Source organism: Marmota monax, unplaced genomic scaffold (genome assembly GCF_021218885.2).
Source record: "Marmota monax isolate L192 unplaced genomic scaffold, Marmota_monax_Labrador192_F-V1.1 WCK01_AAM20220418_F8-fsc00014, whole genome shotgun sequence".
Taxonomy (NCBI): Eukaryota; Metazoa; Chordata; class Mammalia; order Rodentia; family Sciuridae; genus Marmota; species Marmota monax.
The window spans coordinates 38,512,022-38,530,968 of NW_026695222.1; the positions used below are offsets into that span (position 1 = coordinate 38,512,022).

General features: G+C 48.7%; 2 protein-coding genes across 10 annotated transcripts; both read left to right on the top strand.

Annotated features, from left to right (window-relative positions):
• Positions 1–90: 90 nt before the first annotated feature.
• On the top strand, positions 91–15,303 carry Zgpat (zinc finger CCCH-type and G-patch domain containing). Its single transcript, XM_046432856.2, has 6 exons — positions 91–729; positions 12,820–12,953; positions 13,195–13,350; positions 14,095–14,214; positions 14,298–14,703; positions 14,883–15,303. The coding sequence occupies exons 1-6, from the start codon at positions 215–217 to the stop codon at positions 15,019–15,021; spliced, it is 1,470 nt and encodes a 489-aa protein (XP_046288812.1). The 5' UTR covers positions 91–214; the 3' UTR covers positions 15,022–15,303.
• Lime1 (Lck interacting transmembrane adaptor 1) lies at positions 15,075–18,314 on the top strand. 9 transcript variants are annotated; one of them, XM_046432863.2, is made up of 6 exons: positions 15,083–15,205; positions 16,760–16,873; positions 17,048–17,105; positions 17,207–17,258; positions 17,372–17,745; positions 17,842–18,314. In XM_046432863.2, exons 2-6 carry the CDS (start codon positions 16,776–16,778, stop codon positions 18,043–18,045), a joined length of 786 nt encoding a protein of 261 aa, XP_046288819.1. In that variant the 5' UTR covers positions 15,083–15,205; positions 16,760–16,775; the 3' UTR covers positions 18,046–18,314. The 9 variants fall into 9 exon arrangements, with proteins under 9 accessions (XP_046288822.1, XP_046288824.1, XP_046288819.1 ...); XM_046432862.1 differs by lacking the exon at positions 15,083–15,205 and adding an exon at positions 15,355–15,468; XM_046432861.2 differs by lacking the exon at positions 15,083–15,205 and adding an exon at positions 15,438–15,923.
• Positions 18,315–18,947: the final 633 nt, after the last annotated feature.

Sequence of the window (18,947 nt, forward strand, 5' to 3'; positions counted from 1 at the left end):
GCTCGGGAGGAAGTGCCCGCGGCGGGCGGAAGGCGGGCGCAACCGCTGTGGCGTAGAGGCCGGCGGGCCCTTGACGGCGGCGCGGGAGGCGGCGGGGCCGGCTGCCGCGCGCCTGAGCGAGCCTGCCGTTACGGGCGAGCGGCCGAGCCGGCACCCCTGGCCGCGCTCCCGCCGCTCCGCCCGCGCCCCTCCCCGGACCCGCGCAGCCGTCGAGATGGACGAGGAGAGCCTGGAGGCGGCCCTGCAGACCTACCGCGCCCAGCTGCGGCAGGTGGAGCTGGCCCTGGGGGCCGGCCTGGAGGCGGCCGAGCAGGCCGACCTGCGCCAGCTGCAGGCCGACCTGCGCGAGCTAATCGGGCTCACCGAGGCCAGCCTGGTGTCCGTCCGCAAGAGCAAGCTGCTGGCCGCGCTGGACGCCGAGGCCGCGGGGGTGCCCGCCGGCCCGGAGATGGGCCCGGAGGGAGAGGCGGGGCCGGGACCCGCGGAGCCCGGGCGCGCGGAGCCGGACCCGGACCCGGACCCGGGAGAGCTGAGCGGCGCCAAAGTGAACGCCCCCTACCGCAGTGCGTGGGGCACGCTGGAGTATCACAACGCCATGGTGGTGGGCACCGAGGCGGCGGAGGACGGCTCGGCGGGCGTGCGCGTGCTCTACCTCTACCCCACTCACAAGTCCCTGAAACCCTGCCCGTTCTTCCTGGAGGGGAAGTGCCGCTTCAAGGACAGCTGCAGGTGAGGCCTTGCCCTGCCCGGGGAGTTGCAGCGGTGTCGGGATGAGGTGTTTACTCGGGTTTTTCTTTTTAATTTTTTTTTTTTTAGTAGTAGATGGATACGTACCTTTGTTTTATTTATTTGTTTTTATGTGGTGTTGAGGATCAAACCCAGTGTCTCATCCATGCTTGGCCAGCGCTCTACCACCAAGCCCCAGCCTCATGTTTACTTGGATTTTTTTTTTTTTTTTTTTTTTGAGAAATCAATAAGTCTGCGTTTATACTGTAAAGAACAATACCCGCCCATCATCAGTTTACTCTCCAGAGTGAACCTTAAAATTAGCTTTTTCTTTTTTTTTTTTTTTTTTTGGCGGTGTCAATCCACATACTGGGCAAGCGCTCTGCCACTGACTTGTACCTCAAACCCCAGGATTTACAGGAGTTTTCAAACATGCACAAGATTAGAGCGGTGACAACTGCCAGCTTCATTATTTATCACATTTTCCAATTTTACATCTATTTTCCCTTGCTCTACCTTTTTTTTTTCCCCCTGGACTATTTTAAAGCAAATTCTAGAAGTTCCTTTTTTATTTTTGCCCGTAAGTGCTTCAGGGTGCACCTATGATCTACTTGATGAGGATATTGAATAAATAATGTCCGCATCTTTACATCTCAGGAATGGGATGGCATCACCTCATCAAATGCAAATGCCCTCATTTACTGCCACGGTGTCTATTTTTTTTTTCCCTTAACACATAGTTTTGTTTTTACTTCATCTTTAGAAGGAGTATTCACTAAAACTTTTCATAGTTGATTTTCTTTTAAGCCAGTAGTTCAGGATGACTACTGAACTTTTTTGTTTTGTTTTGCTGTGTGGGATTGAACCTCAGCTGACTCTAACCCTGAGCTACATTGTACTTCACCCATTTTGATTTTGATTTTGACATATGATCTTGATAAGTTGCCATTTTCCTGAATGACTGGGACTATAAGTTTATGCTACTGCACCTAGCTGAATATCATACTTCTTAGTAGACTCTTGGTATATTTTTTCCTTTCCTTCTTCCCTCCTTTCCTCCCTCTCTTCCTCCCTCCCCACCCTCCTCTCCCACCCCTGCACAAAGGTGCCTGTCATCAGTGACAATATTCACCAAGTGGACATGTCTGTGTAACCAGCAGCTAGATCATCATTTTGCCACTGTCTCTGGGGGTTACCAAGTTCCTGTATTGTGTTCCCTACAATGAGAGATCTAGTTTGCTGCTGGCCTGTTTCCTTTGGCCCAGGTGCTATTCCAAGAGATTTGCATATGCTCACTGACCTGTGCAGCAACACTATAGGTAAGCCCTGCAGTCACTCCATTTTACAGATGGAGAGATGGGCTCTGAAGCACTAAGTTGCCCAAGGTCACCGGCCCCAGCACTGTTCATCAGCAGTGCTTCCTTCTGTCAGCTTTAGGTCCAATCTGAAGACTTTGAAGCATCTCACAAACACTTGCCTTGCCAGCACCCCAGGCTAAGTTGTTTTCTTGGACTTGTTTTGGACAATGATAATGATGATGATGAAGATGGTTTGAAATACTGGAAATTCAGCCCAGGGGTGCTCTACTGCTGAGCTCCATGATTGATTGATTGATTGATTGATAGATATTGGGGATTGTACCACTGAGCTACAGCCCCAGTCTTTTTAATTTTTATTTTGAGACAGGGTCTTGCTACTTTTCCTGAGGCTGGTCTCAAACTTACCATCCTCCTGCTTCAGCCTCCTCAGTAGCTGGGCTTACAGGCATGCACCACTGTACCCAGCTTGTAATTTTTAAAATAAAAGAAATAAAATGGTACCAATAATATAAAGTACCTTTCTACCCCCAATCTCTCTGTTTTACTCTCCTCCTGAGAGACTGCTGTCACCAAACTTGGTACATACCCTTCTAGTACATGATGGTCCTCTACAGATGTGTGTCTGTAAGTGGTGTATGTACTGTGTTTTTTTTTGGAGGGGGGGTGTTACCGGGGATTGAACTCAGGGGCATTAGACTACTGAGCCACATCCCTAGCCCTATTTTGTGTTTTATTAGAGACAGGGTCTCACTGAGTTGCTTAGCATCTCTCTAAGTTGCTGAGGCTAGATTTGAACTTGTAACCCTCCTGCCTCAGCCTCCTGAGCCACTGGGATTACAGGCATGGGGCACTGTGTTCGGCTTCAGTTATGTTTTGAGAGATGAACAAGTTGACATGAAACTTTTCTGTTCAGGTACTGTTACTTTCCCTCATATGAGTATGCCACATCTTATTCTGTCTGCTTTGATGGTGTTCAGCTTTCGTTTATTGCAAACAACAAGCGGTGACTATCCTAGTGCATGTTATTTTGCACCCAAGAAACATTTCCCCAGCATGTAAGCATTGTGGAGAGTCAGTATATGCCTGGGTCAGTGCAGAGAGCACGCACTTTCTTACCTCCTGAAGTGCCTCATTCTTAGTGCTCTTCTTATTGCCCACAGTCATACTGTCTGACCTTCAGATTTGTGCCTGTTGAAAACTGGACAGTGGCATCTGGATAGAATTTGTATTGTCTGATTACTAATGAGGTGAGCATCCTTTCACGCCTTTTTGTGTGTGTGTGTGTGTGTGTGTGTTGCTGGGGATTGAACCCAGGACCATGTGCATGCGAGGCGAGCACTGTACCAACTGAGCTATATCCCCAGCCCCCTTTCACACATTTTTATAGCTTGATCTCTCTCCTCTCTTGTCTTCTAAAAAATGGAGGTGAGAAGTATTCCTCTAGTTACTGGGAGAATAGAATGAATTCACGTACAGGACCACAAAGAATATAGAACAGTACCTGAAGAGTAACAAGCATAAGTGGCTTTCTTTAGCTCATTACTCTGAAACAAATTCAGATGTGGGAAGCAAATAGAATATAAAGAAATGTTTTGAACTGGCTCTCACCATCCAGATCAAAAACTACCAGTTGTCAATAATCCTAGAAGCCCCCGCTTTGCACCTCAATCCTAAACAGCCTCTTCCCTCAAAAACCGTATTTCTTATTTATATGGCTTATCAACCAGGTCTGACTGTGGTGTAACCGCCATAATCTGGTCTTGCCCATTTTCTGACCCTGATTATAGCTGCACCTGCCATCTGCAGGCTTCAGGTCCAACCTCTGTTGGTGTTACTGTTTTTATCACTAGGGTCATTTGCTGGCCATATGAATGGAAGGGGTGCAGAGAGCACACACCTGGGGTGCTACTTGACCACCCAGTATAGAAAAAATGCTTGACATTTCTGTCTTGTTTACTTAGTTTTGAAGATAAAGAGCTGAATCGTTTTTATAATGAGAAGGTGATGAAGTAACTTTTTAAAAAATTTAATATTTTTATGAACTCATAAATGTAAATGCATTTGATGAATTTTGATCTGCTGCAGTTCTGATCCTTTTTTTACCTGCAAATTGGCCTGCCTTTGGCCAGCAGGACCCTCTTCAAGTTGACTTCTGCATCCTTTTGACTGGCCTCCACTGATGCTGATGGCCACCTTGCTGTCTGGGTCAGGATACTCAACCCACCAGTGCACTTCCTGCCCTAGACCCTGCATTGCCCAGCCTCCAGGAAGGATGGTTTCCTTCATGGGAGGGGGTGTTTCTAGACCTTCAGCGTGCATAATACCAGGCTGCAGGCTGGTCATTGTTTCTACATGTTTTAGGTGGCAGAGCTAGGAAACAGGGAACAGTGGATGTATATGTATATAGGCTGCCTGAGATAACAAGACCATGCACCTGTTCAATTTGGGGTTTGTTTTTGGTACTAGAGATTGAACCTAGAACTCTACCACTGAACTTCATTCCTAATCCTTTATTTTATTTATTTTAAGACAGGGTCTTCCTCAGTTGCCAAGGCTGGCCCCCAACTTTTGATCCTTTTCAGTCTCCCAAGTTACTGTGGATAACAGGCATGCTCTAGTGCACCCACCTATCCACCTGTATTTTTAAGAGTAAAATACATGTGAGTTCATATAGGTATTCAGAACAGTTCAAATTAACAACTAGCGTTTTCATTCAGTCTCTTTTGGATCACATCTGAATTTCCTTCTCTACCCCACCCCAGGGTTCTGGTTCTCAGGAGCTCAGGGGATCATAGACTCCAAATTTCCTCTCATTGCTTTTTGTCATCCCGTTGTAGGTACACAGCATTCTGAGAGCAATTGCACTCGGACTAACAGCACCATTTGCAATGACTGAAAACTGTGGGAAGTGTTTTTATCCACGTACCTGCATTCTTGTGTTTTACGATGGCACTAGGTCTCCATTATGTAGTGTGTGGTCATCTTAGCCCATCATCTCAGCTCTGCAAGGGCCTATTCTGTGTATGCCGTCAATCCATGTTGGGCAGTTGGGTTACTTGGTTATCTGAGGCTCGTCTATCTCTAGGTGAGTGGTGGGCTCCTAGAGTGGCATTTCTGGAGAGCTGCTTATTGGAAAAGTTGTGTTTGTATCCTTTATGTTCAAAGGCCAGTTTTATTGGGTATAAATCTTGGCTCACACATTTCTTTCCCTGTAAAATTCAGTAGTTTTACCGTGATGCATCTCACTGTGAATCACACTAAAGTGATACTTTCAGCATGGTATAGTCTTTCAACATAGGTAATTACAAATATTTTTCATATCAGGAAAGTTTTTCAAAAATATATTTTAGATGGATATATAACTTTATTTTTTTAATGTGCTGAGGATCCAACCCAGTGCCCCACACACACTAGGCAAGCGCTCTACCACTAAGCCATAACCCCAGCCCATCAGGAAAGTTTTCTTGAATTACAGTACATAGTATATGTCTTGTTGTCCATACTAACTCTTCACTTATCTTTAATATTTGATGCTTTCTCTCTTTATCTTATTCTTCATTTCTATATTTTGTTCTTTCCTTCACTAAAAAAAAAAAAAAAATTACATTGAGTGACTGGGGATAGTAGCTCAGTGGTAGAACATTGCTTAGAATGTGTGAGAACCTAGGCTCGGTCCATAGCATTACCAAAAAAAAAAAAAAAGCAAAACAAAATTTTGTTGATTTAATTGATATGGCATACAATTCACCCATATAAAGCATACAATTCACTGGTTTTTTATGTTACATTATTTATTTTTAAATGTTGTGGTAAAATATGTATGACAAGGTGTCCCGTTTTAACCATTTTTAAGCCTTCAGTTGAGTAGCATTAATTGACATTCACAGTATATCATAATCATCACTGTCAGGACTAGGGATATGGCATAGTGGCAGAGCACTTGCCTGGCATATGCAGGACCTGGATTCCATACCCACCCTCCAACCCCCAAAAAAAAGTCATTACCACCACTATCTATTTTCAGAATGTTTTCTTCCCAAACAGAAACTGTACTCATTGAGTAACTCCAGGACCCTCTCCCCCAGCCTCTGAGAACCTCTACTTTGTCTCTCTTCATCTGCCTTTTCTAGGCGCCTGTACAAGTGGAATAATCCAGCATTTGTCCTTTGTTCTTTGGCTGGATTCATTTAACGCAGTGTGTGTGCATGTGAGTGGTCCTGAGGATTGAATCCAGGGCCTTGCACATGCTGGTTGGGCACTTTAGCACTGAGCCTCATCCTCGGCCCTTAACATAGTATTTTTAGGTTTCATCTGTGTTATAGTATGTATCAGAGAGTGTGTGTGATTGAACCCAAGTCCTTGCACATATTAGGCAGGTGCTCTGCCACTGAACTGTACCCCAGCCTGGCATTTGGAGTTTGGATAGGGATTGAATACATAGACCAATCTTAATAAGATTGTTAAACAGTATTAGCAGTATTCTCTTCCAATTATATTTTGTAATGTACAGATCTTACATGTTTTGGGTTTAACTTCTTTTTAATATTCCTTTTGATGGTCTTATAAGTAGAATTTACTTAATATTCTTAATTACATTTTTAAATTGTTCATTTCCAATGTGTAGAAATACAACTGAGTTTTGTATGTTGATTTTGTGTCCTTTGCTAAAATTTGTTTATTAGCTTTAATAGGAGTTTTTTGTGGTTTTGAAGGTTTTTGTAATTTTTAAAGATTTTCTGTTTATAGGATAATGTTATCTCTGAATAGAGATTTCAGTTGTATCCAACTTATATGGCTTTTATTTCTTTTTCTTGCTTAATTGCTCTAACTGGAACTTGCTACATTGTATAATAAAAGTGGTAAGAGTATGTGTGTATTTGTGTTTTTCTTTTTCTTTTTTTCCTGGTCTTAGGGGGGAAAGCTTTCTGTTTTTTACTGTTGAATATGATATTAGTTGTGGGTCTTCCATGGATGCTCTTCGTCAAATTTAGGACATTCCCTGAGTTGTGTTTGCCATTTCCAAATGCTCTTTTGTATCAACAGATATGATTATGTTGGTTTTTTTTTTTTTTACTTCCTCTTTTACTAATGTGGTGTATTATACTGAATGGTTTTCATGCATTGAGCTCCTCCTTACATTCCTGGGATGAATCACAATTAGTCATCGTGTATATTGAATATGTTGCTAAATTTGGTTTACTACTGTGTTGTTGAGGGTGTTTGCATCTATATCCAAAAAGGATAGTGGTCTGTAATTTTTGTATGTATATGTGTATGTATTTTGCAGTACTGGGAATTGAAACCATGGGTACTCTATCACTGAGCTACATCCCCAGTCCTTTTTATTTTTTGAGGCATGATCTTACTAAGTTTCCCAGGTTTCCTCCTGCCTTGGTCTCCAGAGTAGCTAGGATTAGAGGTGTGTGCCTCCATGCCTAGCCTAAATTAATATTTTAACTGACACATTAAAAAAAATAAAATTGTACCTAATAATGGGGTGCCATGTGATATTTCAATACCTTGTATGTGTTATCTACTATATCCCCTGTAACATTTGTCATTTATTTATGTTAAAAAATATTTACAATCATTTCTTCTAGCTTTTTGAATATGGGAATGTCTTTATTTCTCCATCATTTTGGAAGGATAGTTTTGCCGGATATGGACTTCTTGATCCAGTAGTGTTTTTGTTTTTTCTTTCAGTACTTTAAATGATGTTCCACTGCCTCTGGCTTCAGCAGTTTCTGATGAGAAACTGGCTGTTAATCTTCTGGAGGATCCTTTGGACATGCTGAGTCCCTCCTCTCTTGCACTTCTCAGGATTCTCTGTCTTTGGATTTCAGCAGTTTGCTTGTAATGAGTCTCATTCTGGACCTCTTTGAGTTTAAAGATTTGGAGTTTATTGCACTTCTTGGATGTTGTGGATGCAGATCTTTCATCTCATGTGGAATGTTTCAGTCATTATCTCCACATCTTCAAGAGTACTCTTTCTGCTCCCCTCTTTCCTCTCCGGAAGCTCCCGCCTTGTGAGTGATGGTGTGTGGGGCTAGTGGTGTACCATGGATTCCTGGGGCCTTGCTCTTTCTCCTGGACTCTCCTTTCTCTCATTCAGTAGATCTGCCTCCGGGTTTTCTGTTCTTTCATCTGCCAGCTCAACTCCTCTGGCTATTCTACTGTTTAGCTTCAGGGTTTCCCTGAAGCTGGTGTTTGGGACATTGTACACTGCTCCTCCATGATGTCCTGTCTGTGGGTACCTTCTGTTGGGTTACCTTGGGGCAACATACCTTGTTCTTACACTTCCTTTGGTTCATCATCCATGCTTACCTTTAGTTATTTGGTATAATTAACACAGCTGAGAAGTAGTTTCTGTTAACTTATTTGTTCCTGTTAATGGGCTATATTTTCTTATTTCAGCATGCCTTATAATTTTCGTCTGATTCGTCTGAATATTGGAGTATGGTCACCTTCATCTTTGAAGGTCACCTTCAGAGCTCTTGGTGGGCAGTTCTTTTTCTTCTTAAGCATTCTCATACAACATCACATCGCCTTCTGGCTCCATTGTTTCCAATGAGGAGTCATCTATGAACCGAACCACTGTGCCTTTGTACAGAAACAGTTACTTTTCTTTTGCTATGCTTCTCTGACTTCGGCACTTCTATTGATGTCTGGATGTGATCTCGTTGCGCTTGTACCATTTAGCCTCAGAAAGTCTCTTGAAGCTGAGTTGATGTCTAGTCCACCGGGTGGGAGGGCCTTGCAGTCACTTCATCAGCTGCCTCATCCCCTTTGGACTCCCGGTGCACATGTACTGGTTTGCTTGATGGTTTTTTTTTGTTGTTGTTGTTTTGTTTTTTTAATTGTTATTGTTTGGATTTTTTGGTAGTTGTAGATGGACCGAATATCTTTATTTTATTTTCTTATTTTTATGTGGTACTGAGGATCAAACTCAGTGCCTCCAAGCATGCTAGGCAAGCGCTCTACCACTGAGCCCCAGCCCCAACCCCTTGCTTGATGTTTTTATTTTTATTTGTTTTTTAAAAAAAAAATATTTATTTATTTATTTATTTTAGTTTTCAGGGGACACAACATCTTTGTTTGTATGTGGTGCTGAGGATCGAACCCCAGCCGCACGCATGCCAGGCGAGCGCGCTACCGCTTGAGCCACATCCCCAGCCCGCTTGATGTTTTTATATGGGCTTCTGAGATGCCTTTTTTTCTCCCCAATTTGGTGGGGTTTTTTTGTTGTTTGTTTGTTTTTTAGGGAGGTTTTAAGTTTGCAGCAAAATTGAATGGAAGTACAGAAATTTCTTTGCATGCCCCTGCCCCAGGCAGGCACAACCTCCATCACCAGCTCCTCATGCCCCAGAGCACCTGCGTTGTCACCACCCAGACACAGTGTGCACAGGGCTCCATCTGGGTGCTGCATGTTCAGTGGATTTGATCGAATGCGTAGTAACATGATCCAGCGCTACAGCACCACACAGAATTGTTGGACTGTCCTGGAAGCCCCCTGTGCTCTGCCTGTCTCAATCATTCTCCTCTATTTAGCAAATTTTTTGTTTCAGTGATTCTATTTTTCAACTGTGGCATTTCTATTTGATTCTTTTTATATAATTTCCTCTTTTAAGATATTCTGTTTCTTGAGTGAGTGTCATTATCATTTAATTCTTGAAACATACTTACAATATCTGTTTTGAGGTCTTGTTTAACTCAGCATTTGGACTCACTCGGTCATATTCTATCAATTGCTTTTTTCCATAAATTTAGATCACATTTCCTGTTTTCCTGTCTCATAACTTTGTTGAAAATTCAATGACATCTCATTAGAAAGAGCAGAGCCAGAAGACAGGTGATATATTATACCTGGATTCTGAATTGTTTTCCTAAGTTTGTTTTAGTGAAGTTTTCTGGACTTAAATCAGAAAATCTGCCTCCCCTGTAATGTGCAGCCTCTGTCACCACTGCTTATTTAAGATGTGCTTTTGCTCTTTAGCCTGGTTTCCTAGAGCTGCATCTTTGTGTGTGCATGCACATATGTGTGGCGGGGAGGGGGCTGCATCTTCTTAAAGCTCCATGATCACCTGTGATTTAGGCAGGAATGGTACTCAGATACCTCTAGCACCAAGGGCTTCTTACCTCAGCCATTTGGCCCTGTGGGTTGGGGAGCACCTTCCGTGTTTACCCAGCCTCTTGTTCTCTCTCCTCGTTTCTCCAGTCTTCTCTTGGAGCTCCTAACACATGCATTTCCCTCAGGAGCTGGGGATCTCCCTGTTAAACACATAGCTGGTGTTCACTGCAGCTGAAGTCACAACCCCACATGATCAGAGCTGTTTCCCCAGTGGTTTTTGCCAGCACTGCCGCATGTAGCTGCCAGGGCCTGGGTTTTGCCTCTGCCCCCATCTGCTCTGCGGCTTTTAGTTTTTTCCCAAGCTGGAAGAACTATCGTGGGTTTTCTGAACCCAGGAACGGGCCAAATGTAGCAGCTGTCTCCTCCCATTTCCACCAGAGCTGAGCGGGTTGTCACTAATCTCTTTTCAGTGTATGTGTGCTCTCATCAATTTCCAGTGAGTCTTGACAATTTTTTCCAGTTTTAGGCTTGTATTTCTGTGGGAAGTGTTCAATGATGTCCCTACCAGGCCCTAGCTGAGCTTAGATCTTTTTATAGTTCCAGATCTTTTTAGAGTTCTCAGGTTTAAGTCTTTACTTCATCTGGAATGTGTTTCTGTGGACATTTTGATGTTGGTCATCAATTTGGGGGTCTTATATATGAAAACTCAAATTTTGAATCCAGAGTTCATCCTTCCCTAGCATGTTTGCGGTACTCCTCAGTTGTTACGTTTCCTATGTGCATGGGGCTCTTGCTGTTCTCCTTTTTTCCACAGGTCAGTTTGTCCATCTCTTATTTTTAACCTCATGGATATACCATAACTATTCCCCATGCTTCAAATTTTTAGATTATTTCTTAAGTTTTTCATATTCTTGGAAATCCTTTCATAAAAGCACTTGTTCGATTGAGCATCCCTGATCTAAAAATTCAAAATCTGAAGTGTTCAAAAATCTAAGTTTAAAACACTTCTGGTCCTAAGCATTTTGGATAAGGAGCACTCAATCTGTGCCAAATTTTAAGGCCTCTTCTAGTGATAAAGGATCCTCCAAAAAGGTTTGACTGATGGTCAGACATTGGGAATGTGCCAAACTCACCTGGCGAGGAGTTGCTTCGAGTGCATCCCTTTAGTCCTTGGTTGAGTGAGACTTTTCTGCCAGTACCTCCACTACAGTGCTCTTGCAGCTGTGTCACAGCTGCTGGTATTGCTTGCTCAATGGCAGTGCCCTATTTACCAGGATAGCCAGGGGTGAGAAGGAGAACCCCAGACCACCACTGTGCAACTTGGGGGAGCTTACTGAGACTGCCTGTCCATCTCCCTCCTTCCCACCCACAGATTCCTGCCTAGGAAGACAACCCTGGCTCTGTTTTGACGTGAATGCCAGCCCTCAGCTGCTCCTGTGGGGTTAACAGTTTCCTGTATGAAATGATGACATGCAGTGGTGGCTGGTGGTTAGCTTTTTCATGTCTTTATTTAGCAGGTTCAAGTTTGCAGTCCTGTGTCTGTCCCCACATTTCCTCTTCATTCTCTCTAACTTGGTTTTGGTTTTGGTTTTAATTTTACTGGTGCACTGATATCTAAAAGTTGCAATACTGCTGAATGTGGTGGAATAGGTTTGTAATCCCAGCAAGTTGGGAGGCTGAGGTAGGAGGATTGCAAGCCCAAGGCCAGCCTGGGCAACTTAATGAGACCCTGTCTCAAAACAAAAAATAATAAGAAGAACTGGAAAAAAATAAAAAGGGCTGGGGATATAGCTCTGTGGTAAAGCATGCCTGGGTTCAATCTCCAGTACTTAAAAATATATATATCTATATGAGTCTCAGCACTGCTACTTATGACTAGGCTGTCCTAGTGGGTTTGGGTCTAGAACTTCATAACTGGAGATGATGTTGAGCCAAAGTCACAAGACCCTCTGCCACATTGTCACCCTAGCAAGCTGGAAACAATACCAGGAATATGCTCTTCAGAGTAGCCAAGCGCATCCTGAGAGACTTCAAGTGTGCATGTTTAGTGTGTATGAGTATATTGTTTTTGCGTGTGTGTGTATATTCGCGTGTGAGTTTATGTATATGGGTACATGGGAATATATATGTGTGCTTGTATATTTGTGTGCACCTGTACATGTATATGTAGGTATGTCTGTGAGTATGAGTGTATATGTTTATGCATGTGTGTGTTTATGAGTGAACGTCTGTGTTTGCCTGTGAGAAAGTGTGTATGTATATGCACATGCAAAAGTGTATGAGAGGGCTGGGGCTGGGGCTCAGTGGTAGAGCACTCACTTAGCATGTGCAAGGCCCTAGGTTCAATCCTCAGCACCACATTAAAATAATTAAATAAAATAAAGGTATTGTGTTCATCTATAACTAGAAAAACAATATTTAAAAAGTATATGAGAGAGGGCTGGGGCTGGGGCCTAGCATGTGTGAGGCACTGGGTTTGATCCTTAGCACCACATAAAAAATAAACAAATAAAATAAAGTCACGCTGCCCATCTACAACTTAAAAAATAAAAAAAAAAAAAAAGGTATGTGAGAGAGATGGAAAAAGTATATTCTTTTTGGTGTGCTTATCTCCCTGTCTGTTTCTCCCTTCTGGGCACCAGGCAGATGGGCTTGTTTGCCCTCATAGGCCATGCCTGAGCCTGCCCCCTGTGGCCTTCTCTGCAGGTTCTCCCACGGGCAGGTGGTCTCCGTGGATGAGCTGCGCCCCTTCCAGGACCCAGATCTGAGCTTGCTGCAGGCTGGCTCTACGTGTCTGGCCAAGCACCAGGATGGCCTCTGGCACCCAGCACGGATCCTTGGTGAGGCTGCTGTGGGGACTTCCCTGACAGGGTGCTTCTGAATAAAGCCCTTCTTAGAAAGTCTTTTGTCTGTGTCCTGGGCCACTTCCTATCTCTTTGGACATTGAGATCTCCGACTGGGCCCAAGAGGAGCAAGTCTGGCCTGGCCTCAGCTCTGCCTCCCGTCCCCCTTCCTTCGTTGCTCCTTACTGTGGCCTGCTCATTACAGCTGCTGACCTGCAGCCCATGTTTGTCTCCTCAGATGTAGATAATGGCTACTATACAGTCAAGTTTGACTCACTGCTGCTGAAAGAGGCTGTGGTGGAGGGAGATAGCATTCTGCCCCCCCTGCGCACGGAGGCTGCAGAGTCATCGGACTCAGACAGTGGTGATGCGGTTGACTCAAGCTATGCCAGAGGTACAACGGCAGCGTGGTGCCCAGAGCCAGGATGGTGGGGGCCTGGAGCAAGGTTGGCAGCTTTCTCCCTGAGAAGCACCCTGCTAAGGGGACAACTGTAGTGAGTGGCCAAAGTGAGGTCAGCTCAGCCTGGGTAACCAAAGCAGAGGGCCTGGGGTAGGGCCAGAGACCTGGCCTTTGGCTTTGAGGAGCATGTGCAACAGTTACAAGCTCTGAAATGCAAGGTCTTGGCCTTGCTGTGGGAGAGAAAGGACTGTTGGGGCTGGAGCTGCTAAAGAGACAACAGGGAGTGATGGGTAGACGTGACGGACAGGAAGGGGTGGCTCTGTCAATTGCCTTTCCAGGCTGAGGACCTGTTGCCTGGTGGGTGGGGGTGGAAGGGAACCTGGCAGATAGAGGGTGTGTGTCCAGATACGTTGGGTGGAGGTGTCAGGAAAGGGAGCTGGTAGGCAATGTTCAAGTCTCCTGAGGGGTCAGGGAGGGTAATGACAGGGAGGTGTCCCTGGGAACCTATGACATGAATTGGTGATCTCTGAACCCCTATCCTCAGCAACCAGTGATAGGCTGCAGTACAGTCAACTTACCTGCTTAAGGTGCCAGGAACACCCACAGCAGGTTTGTGAGTCCTGGCAAGAGATGGGTATCCTGCTTGGGAGCTGAGCTCTTGGGGAACACGGGCCAGAGCACAGGTCACCACTCACCGTCCTCTGGCCTAGCTGAGCCATTGCCCTCTGTCTCTTGCAGTGGTGGAATCAGGCACTGCAGACACTGGGACCTGCAGCTCTGCCTTTGCTGGCTGGGAAGTACACACACGTGGCATTGGCTCCAGACTCCTCGCCAAGATGGGCTATGAGTTTGGCAAGGGTGAGTGTGTGCTACCTGGGGGGAAGGGTGCTGGAGACCAGCTGAGGGTCAGTACCTGCAGCACCAGCCCTACTTCTTTGCAGGCTTAGGCAGACATGCCGAAGGCCGGGTGGAGCCTATTCATGCTGTGGTGTTGCCTCGAGGGAAGTCGCTGGACCAGTGTGCAGAGATCCTGCAAAAGAGGACCAAGCGGGGCCAGGCTGGTGCCAACAGGCCCCCAAGGTGCCAGGGGAGTGGGGGTGGGCCTGGGGGCCGACCACCCCCTCGGAACGTGTTTGACTTCCTGAATGAAAAGCTGCGGGGCCAGGCTCCTGGGGCCCTGGAGGCTGGGGCGGGCCCCCCAGGAAGGAGGAGCCAGGACATGTACCATGCCAGCAAGAGCGCCAAGCAGGCCCTGAGCCTACGGCTCTTCCAGACTGAGGAGAAGATTGTGCGTACCCAGCGGGACATCCAGGGCATCCAAGAGGCCCTCACCCGGAATGCTGGCCGGTACGTGTGGGGCCCTGGGCGCTGGGTGGCCATCCCTATAGGACATATGCGGGAGGTCACCTGACCTGAGAGTGCCTGCTGAGTTTGAAGAAAGCTAGATGTAAGAGGTCGGGCAGTGGCCACAACAGCAGTGGTGTCAATGGGCCAGGAAGCTATGCTGACGAGCAGGCCGTTCCTAGGCACAGCGTGGCAGCAGCCCAGCTGGAAGAGAAGCTGGCAGGAGCCCAGCGGCAGCTGGGGCAGCTCCGAGCTCAGGAGGCAGGCCTGCAGCGGGAACAGCGGAAGGCAGACACCCACAGGAAGATGACAGAGTTCTAGAGGCCTCGCATGTACTGTGGATGGGTCCTGGGACCCCAACTCCAGCTGCCTTGGCTGAAAAACCAGCTGTCACTCTGACACCTAAGATACCTCTCAAGAGGGGACAGCCCACTTCTAGGATTCATATCAGCCTCGCCAGCCTGGAGTATTTGGACACTGCCAAGTGAAGATGTCCTTCTGGAGGGTCAGTCACTTCTGGATACTTACTTGCCTACGGAGCCCACCTGCCAGTGTCTTGGGGCGTATCCTTAGCAAGGACATTAAAATGATTTCGTCACAGTATCAGTGGAGACTCAGCTGGCTACGGGGTCTCTGGGGAGAGAGGGGTCTGCACAGGTTCATGGCAACTCACGGGCTGGGCTTCAGGGGTCCTGAATGAGGCCACAGCCCATGCCAGGGTCAGAGGGCCCAGGAGAGTGGCCTTCTCCCTTCTCTTTTCTGATTGAGGTGGGTAAAAACCCTGGGTGTCCTTTGGTGCCCTGTGCTTACTTCACTGGGTGGATTTGGCCCTCAGGAGCACTGTTAGGCAGGTGGTCCTGCTCAAGTGGGTTTGGTCAGTTGAAATTTGGTGGCCACTGATTATCTAGCTGATCTACTCTCCCCACTTCTTGTTGGCAAGTGTTCACTTCAGTGGGTGTGGTAGGGTGCATAGCTGGGTTCTCAGAATATAGGGATGGCCACCCAGCGCCCAGGGTAGCACACTGAGTCACGACTAGACCGAGGGAGGGGCCCTAGCAGGTGGGTGACTCCTGGTGCGGCAGCAGCTGCAGCTCAGGGCTGAGGGCTGCTGGGGAGGTGCTCTGAGGCAGCGACAGGAAGTGAGGTGGGGAGCTCTACCAGGCCCACAAAGACCTTCCTGGCTGCCCCAGACAGGGCCGTGGAGGAGCTGCGTGGTGGCCTTGGTAAGTGCCTGCTCTGCCCTCCAGCATGGGCAGTTCCCCAAGCCCCTCAGGGGCGCTCCTTGCATTTGGGAGGGCTTGGACTGACCTGGTCAAGGCATTGGGAACTGGCTGTGTTCCAGTTAATCAGACTGGGCCCTCCCACATGCCCGTGCAAGAAGCCCGCTGCTGAGTCTGGGTAGACTGGCCTCGACCTCCAAGATTACCCCTTGAACCTCCCCTAACTCCTACAGATAGTTGGTGGGCCCACCTGTTACCCACCACCCATCCCCCAGGCAACTCTGCTGACATTAATCCAGCATAGGTGGCAGAGACCAGGGGGAGGAGAGCCAGAGGGGTGGGAGGACATTTCAGTGCCTGAAGCTGGCCTCTTCTGCCTCTCCACTACTCCACTTCAAGGTCCAAGCTCTCTACTAAGATGGCTTAGGGGCATCACGTAAGACAAGGGGGCCACAGCTGGGCAGGGTGGGTAGGCGAGGTCTGTGGCCTGTGGCTCATAGGCCCAGGGGTGTAACTGCAGGGACTTCCCCCAGATCATGGGTTTGGGCTGCAGTGACCACAGCATGATCTTGGCCAGGTTACAATTGCCCTAGCCATGCTCTGCCATCACCATGACCACCTGCAGTTATGGTGAAAGTGCAGGCAGAGTACCCCTTTTCACCAGGAGTTCCAAGCTGGAGGTGGAAGGGTGGGTGCCCCTGGGTAAGGTCAGGTGTTTCCGGTATGCTGAGTCAGAATAGGGGGAGGAGCCCACCCACAGAGGGAGGAGCACAAGTGGGGCTGCCATTTGTGTGCCCCATCCTCAAGCCAGCCCCAGTGCCCCTCTCTTCTGCCCCCAGGCCCCTGCCTCACAGGATGGGGCAACCAGTGCCCTTGGCCCTGCCCACCCTCTGGGTCCTAGGGTGCTTCTCCCTGCTCCTCTGGCTGTGGGTGCTGTGCACAGCCTGCCACAGGTATGTCTGTTGTGCTGGGTTCCTTGTGGGCCCTCACCACCTCCTTGTGCAGACAGGAGTTAGAGGCAGGCCCGTGCAGAGGCTCTGTGAGAACCTCTACATTGGTCTTGCATCAGCTGCTGACCACCCTTGTACCTACTGTGGCCCCTGGCCTAATGATGCTCTTGCCCCCAGGACACGGGTGCCGAGGCATCGGGCCAGGCTGCAGGGCAGCATGATGCCAGTGCAAGTGGTGAGTGCCAGGCCAGGGTGGGGCCAGGGTGGTGCCACAGGGTCCCTTCCAGACCTTTGCCCTCAGTCAGTGCTGAGACAGACTCGCTTCTGCTCCCTCAGCAGGTCCGGCACCAGGCTGTAGGAGCTGCACCGCGGCCCACACAGCAGCATCGTGAGCCTCCGGGAGGGTTAATGGGGTGGGTCTGGCCATAGGCTGTCTCCCCAGTTCTGGGGCCAGGCCTGCTCCCCACCCTTAAGTGACCTCTACTCTAACCCCACCCCTAGCCCCACGGCCTGCCAGCATGGATCTCCTGCACCCACACTGGCTGGAAGTGCCCAGGAGCAGCACCAGGCCACAGGCAGCCCCCTCCATCTTCCCACCACAGCAGTTGCCTAAGGCCTCTCCTGTCTCCCCTTCACCCTTCATTGGCCCTGAGGACACTTATTCCAACATAGGGCTGGCTGCAATCCCCAGAGCCAGCCTGGCTTCGAGCCCTGTGGTGTGGGCAGGGACACGGCTGACCATCGGCTGTGCCAGGCCTGGGCCTGCGGCCAGACCTCTGGTGGCTGAATATGCCTGCATCCAGAAGCTCAAGGGGACAGGTCAGGGTCCCCAAGAACTGCAGCAGGGGACTGCTGAGAGGATCCCAACTGCTCAGGTAAAGTGGGCCTGGGCTGTGCACAGCAGGTGGGGCTGGCAGATTCTTGGCAGAGAGGCTGGTGTTAACCGCTCCTTGGATCCCTCCTCTCTCCAGGTGGACATCCTGTACTCCAGGGTCTGCAAGTCTGAAAGCAGGGACCCAGGACTCATAAAAAACCAGCTAGACCTCAAGGGTGGGGGATCGATTCTGGCCCCAAGGAATGACTTGACCTGTGAGACCCTCCCCCTCAGGGACCTGAGCATGGACAGCAGGCCCCTGGAAAATGTGTATGAGAGCATCCAGGAGATGGGGCCCTGAGCAGGATTCACCCCTCCTGTCTACCTGGTAATACAGTGGATATGTGCAGGTGCCAGGCCCCCGTTTCTGCCTCGGGAGGGTTTGGAGACCCCTGAACACCCAGTATTTACTATGTTCCTTTCTCCAGAGTGAGCTCCCTGCCCCTGCAGCTGACAGCACAAATCCCAGATCCCAAGGCTTCTAGCCTGTGAGGTTCTATTTCCACCGTCCACATGTCCTCTCCCTGCTCCACAGAAGGCCTACATCCTAATAAAGTTCCATCAAACAAGGATGGGCATGCATGCCTCACAGCCTGCCGTTCTTGAAAGCGGGGAGGGTTGCAGTGAGGACTTCTGGAAGGATCCATGGCTCCTTTTGGTCTTGCAGGTGGTCTCACCCAGGTGCCCAAGCTCTGGTACCTGAGGCTATTCTGGTTTCCGAAGCCATTGGCGGGCAGGGGGAAGGCAAACCATCTCGCTGTGGTTTCCAGTCCTGGGGACAGGGAAGCCTGCTGGGCGGCTGCCAGGGTGGGACTTGGACCCTGGGCTCCGCCACCAACCCCTAGAGTTACATAAGTCGGGGGAGGTGGGCAGTTTGCGTTAAAGAATAACCTGCTCCAAGAAGCCAGCCAAGGAGACAGGGCCCCTTTCTGTCTCTGGCAACTCTTCCAACACACCGGTGGGGAAGCGGCCCTCCCAGGCGGCGGAGCGCTAGAGCGCCCGCCCGGAGCTGGCCAGGCTAGGGGCCGTCGGGCGCCGGGAGGCCACCTCTCCTGGCCAGCGCGGGAGCGCGGGCTAGAGGCGGGCAAGATCCCAACGCGGGCCAGTCGGAGGCCGAGCGCCGGGCCCCGGCCACCGAGTGTTGATACGCCCGCCGGCCAATAGGCGCTCGCGCCGGGGCGGGGGGCGTGGTCGGCCGGGCGG

Coding starts and splice junctions, on each gene's coding strand:
- Zgpat (XM_046432856.2), top strand. CDS start 215: ATGGACGAGGAGAGCCTGGAGGCGGCCCTGCAGACCTACCGCGCCCAG. Junction 13,351..14,094: donor TGACTCAAGCTATGCCAGAG/GTACAACGGCAG, acceptor TGTCTCTTGCAG/TGGTGGAATCAGGCACTGCA. Junction 14,704..14,882: donor CTCACCCGGAATGCTGGCCG/GTACGTGTGGGG, acceptor GGCCGTTCCTAG/GCACAGCGTGGCAGCAGCCC.
- Lime1 (XM_046432863.2), top strand. CDS start 16,776: ATGGGGCAACCAGTGCCCTTGGCCCTGCCCACCCTCTGGGTCCTAGGG. Junction 16,874..17,047: donor CTGTGCACAGCCTGCCACAG/GTATGTCTGTTG, acceptor TCTTGCCCCCAG/GACACGGGTGCCGAGGCATC. Junction 17,259..17,371: donor GCGGCCCACACAGCAGCATC/GTGAGCCTCCGG, acceptor CCCCACCCCTAG/CCCCACGGCCTGCCAGCATG.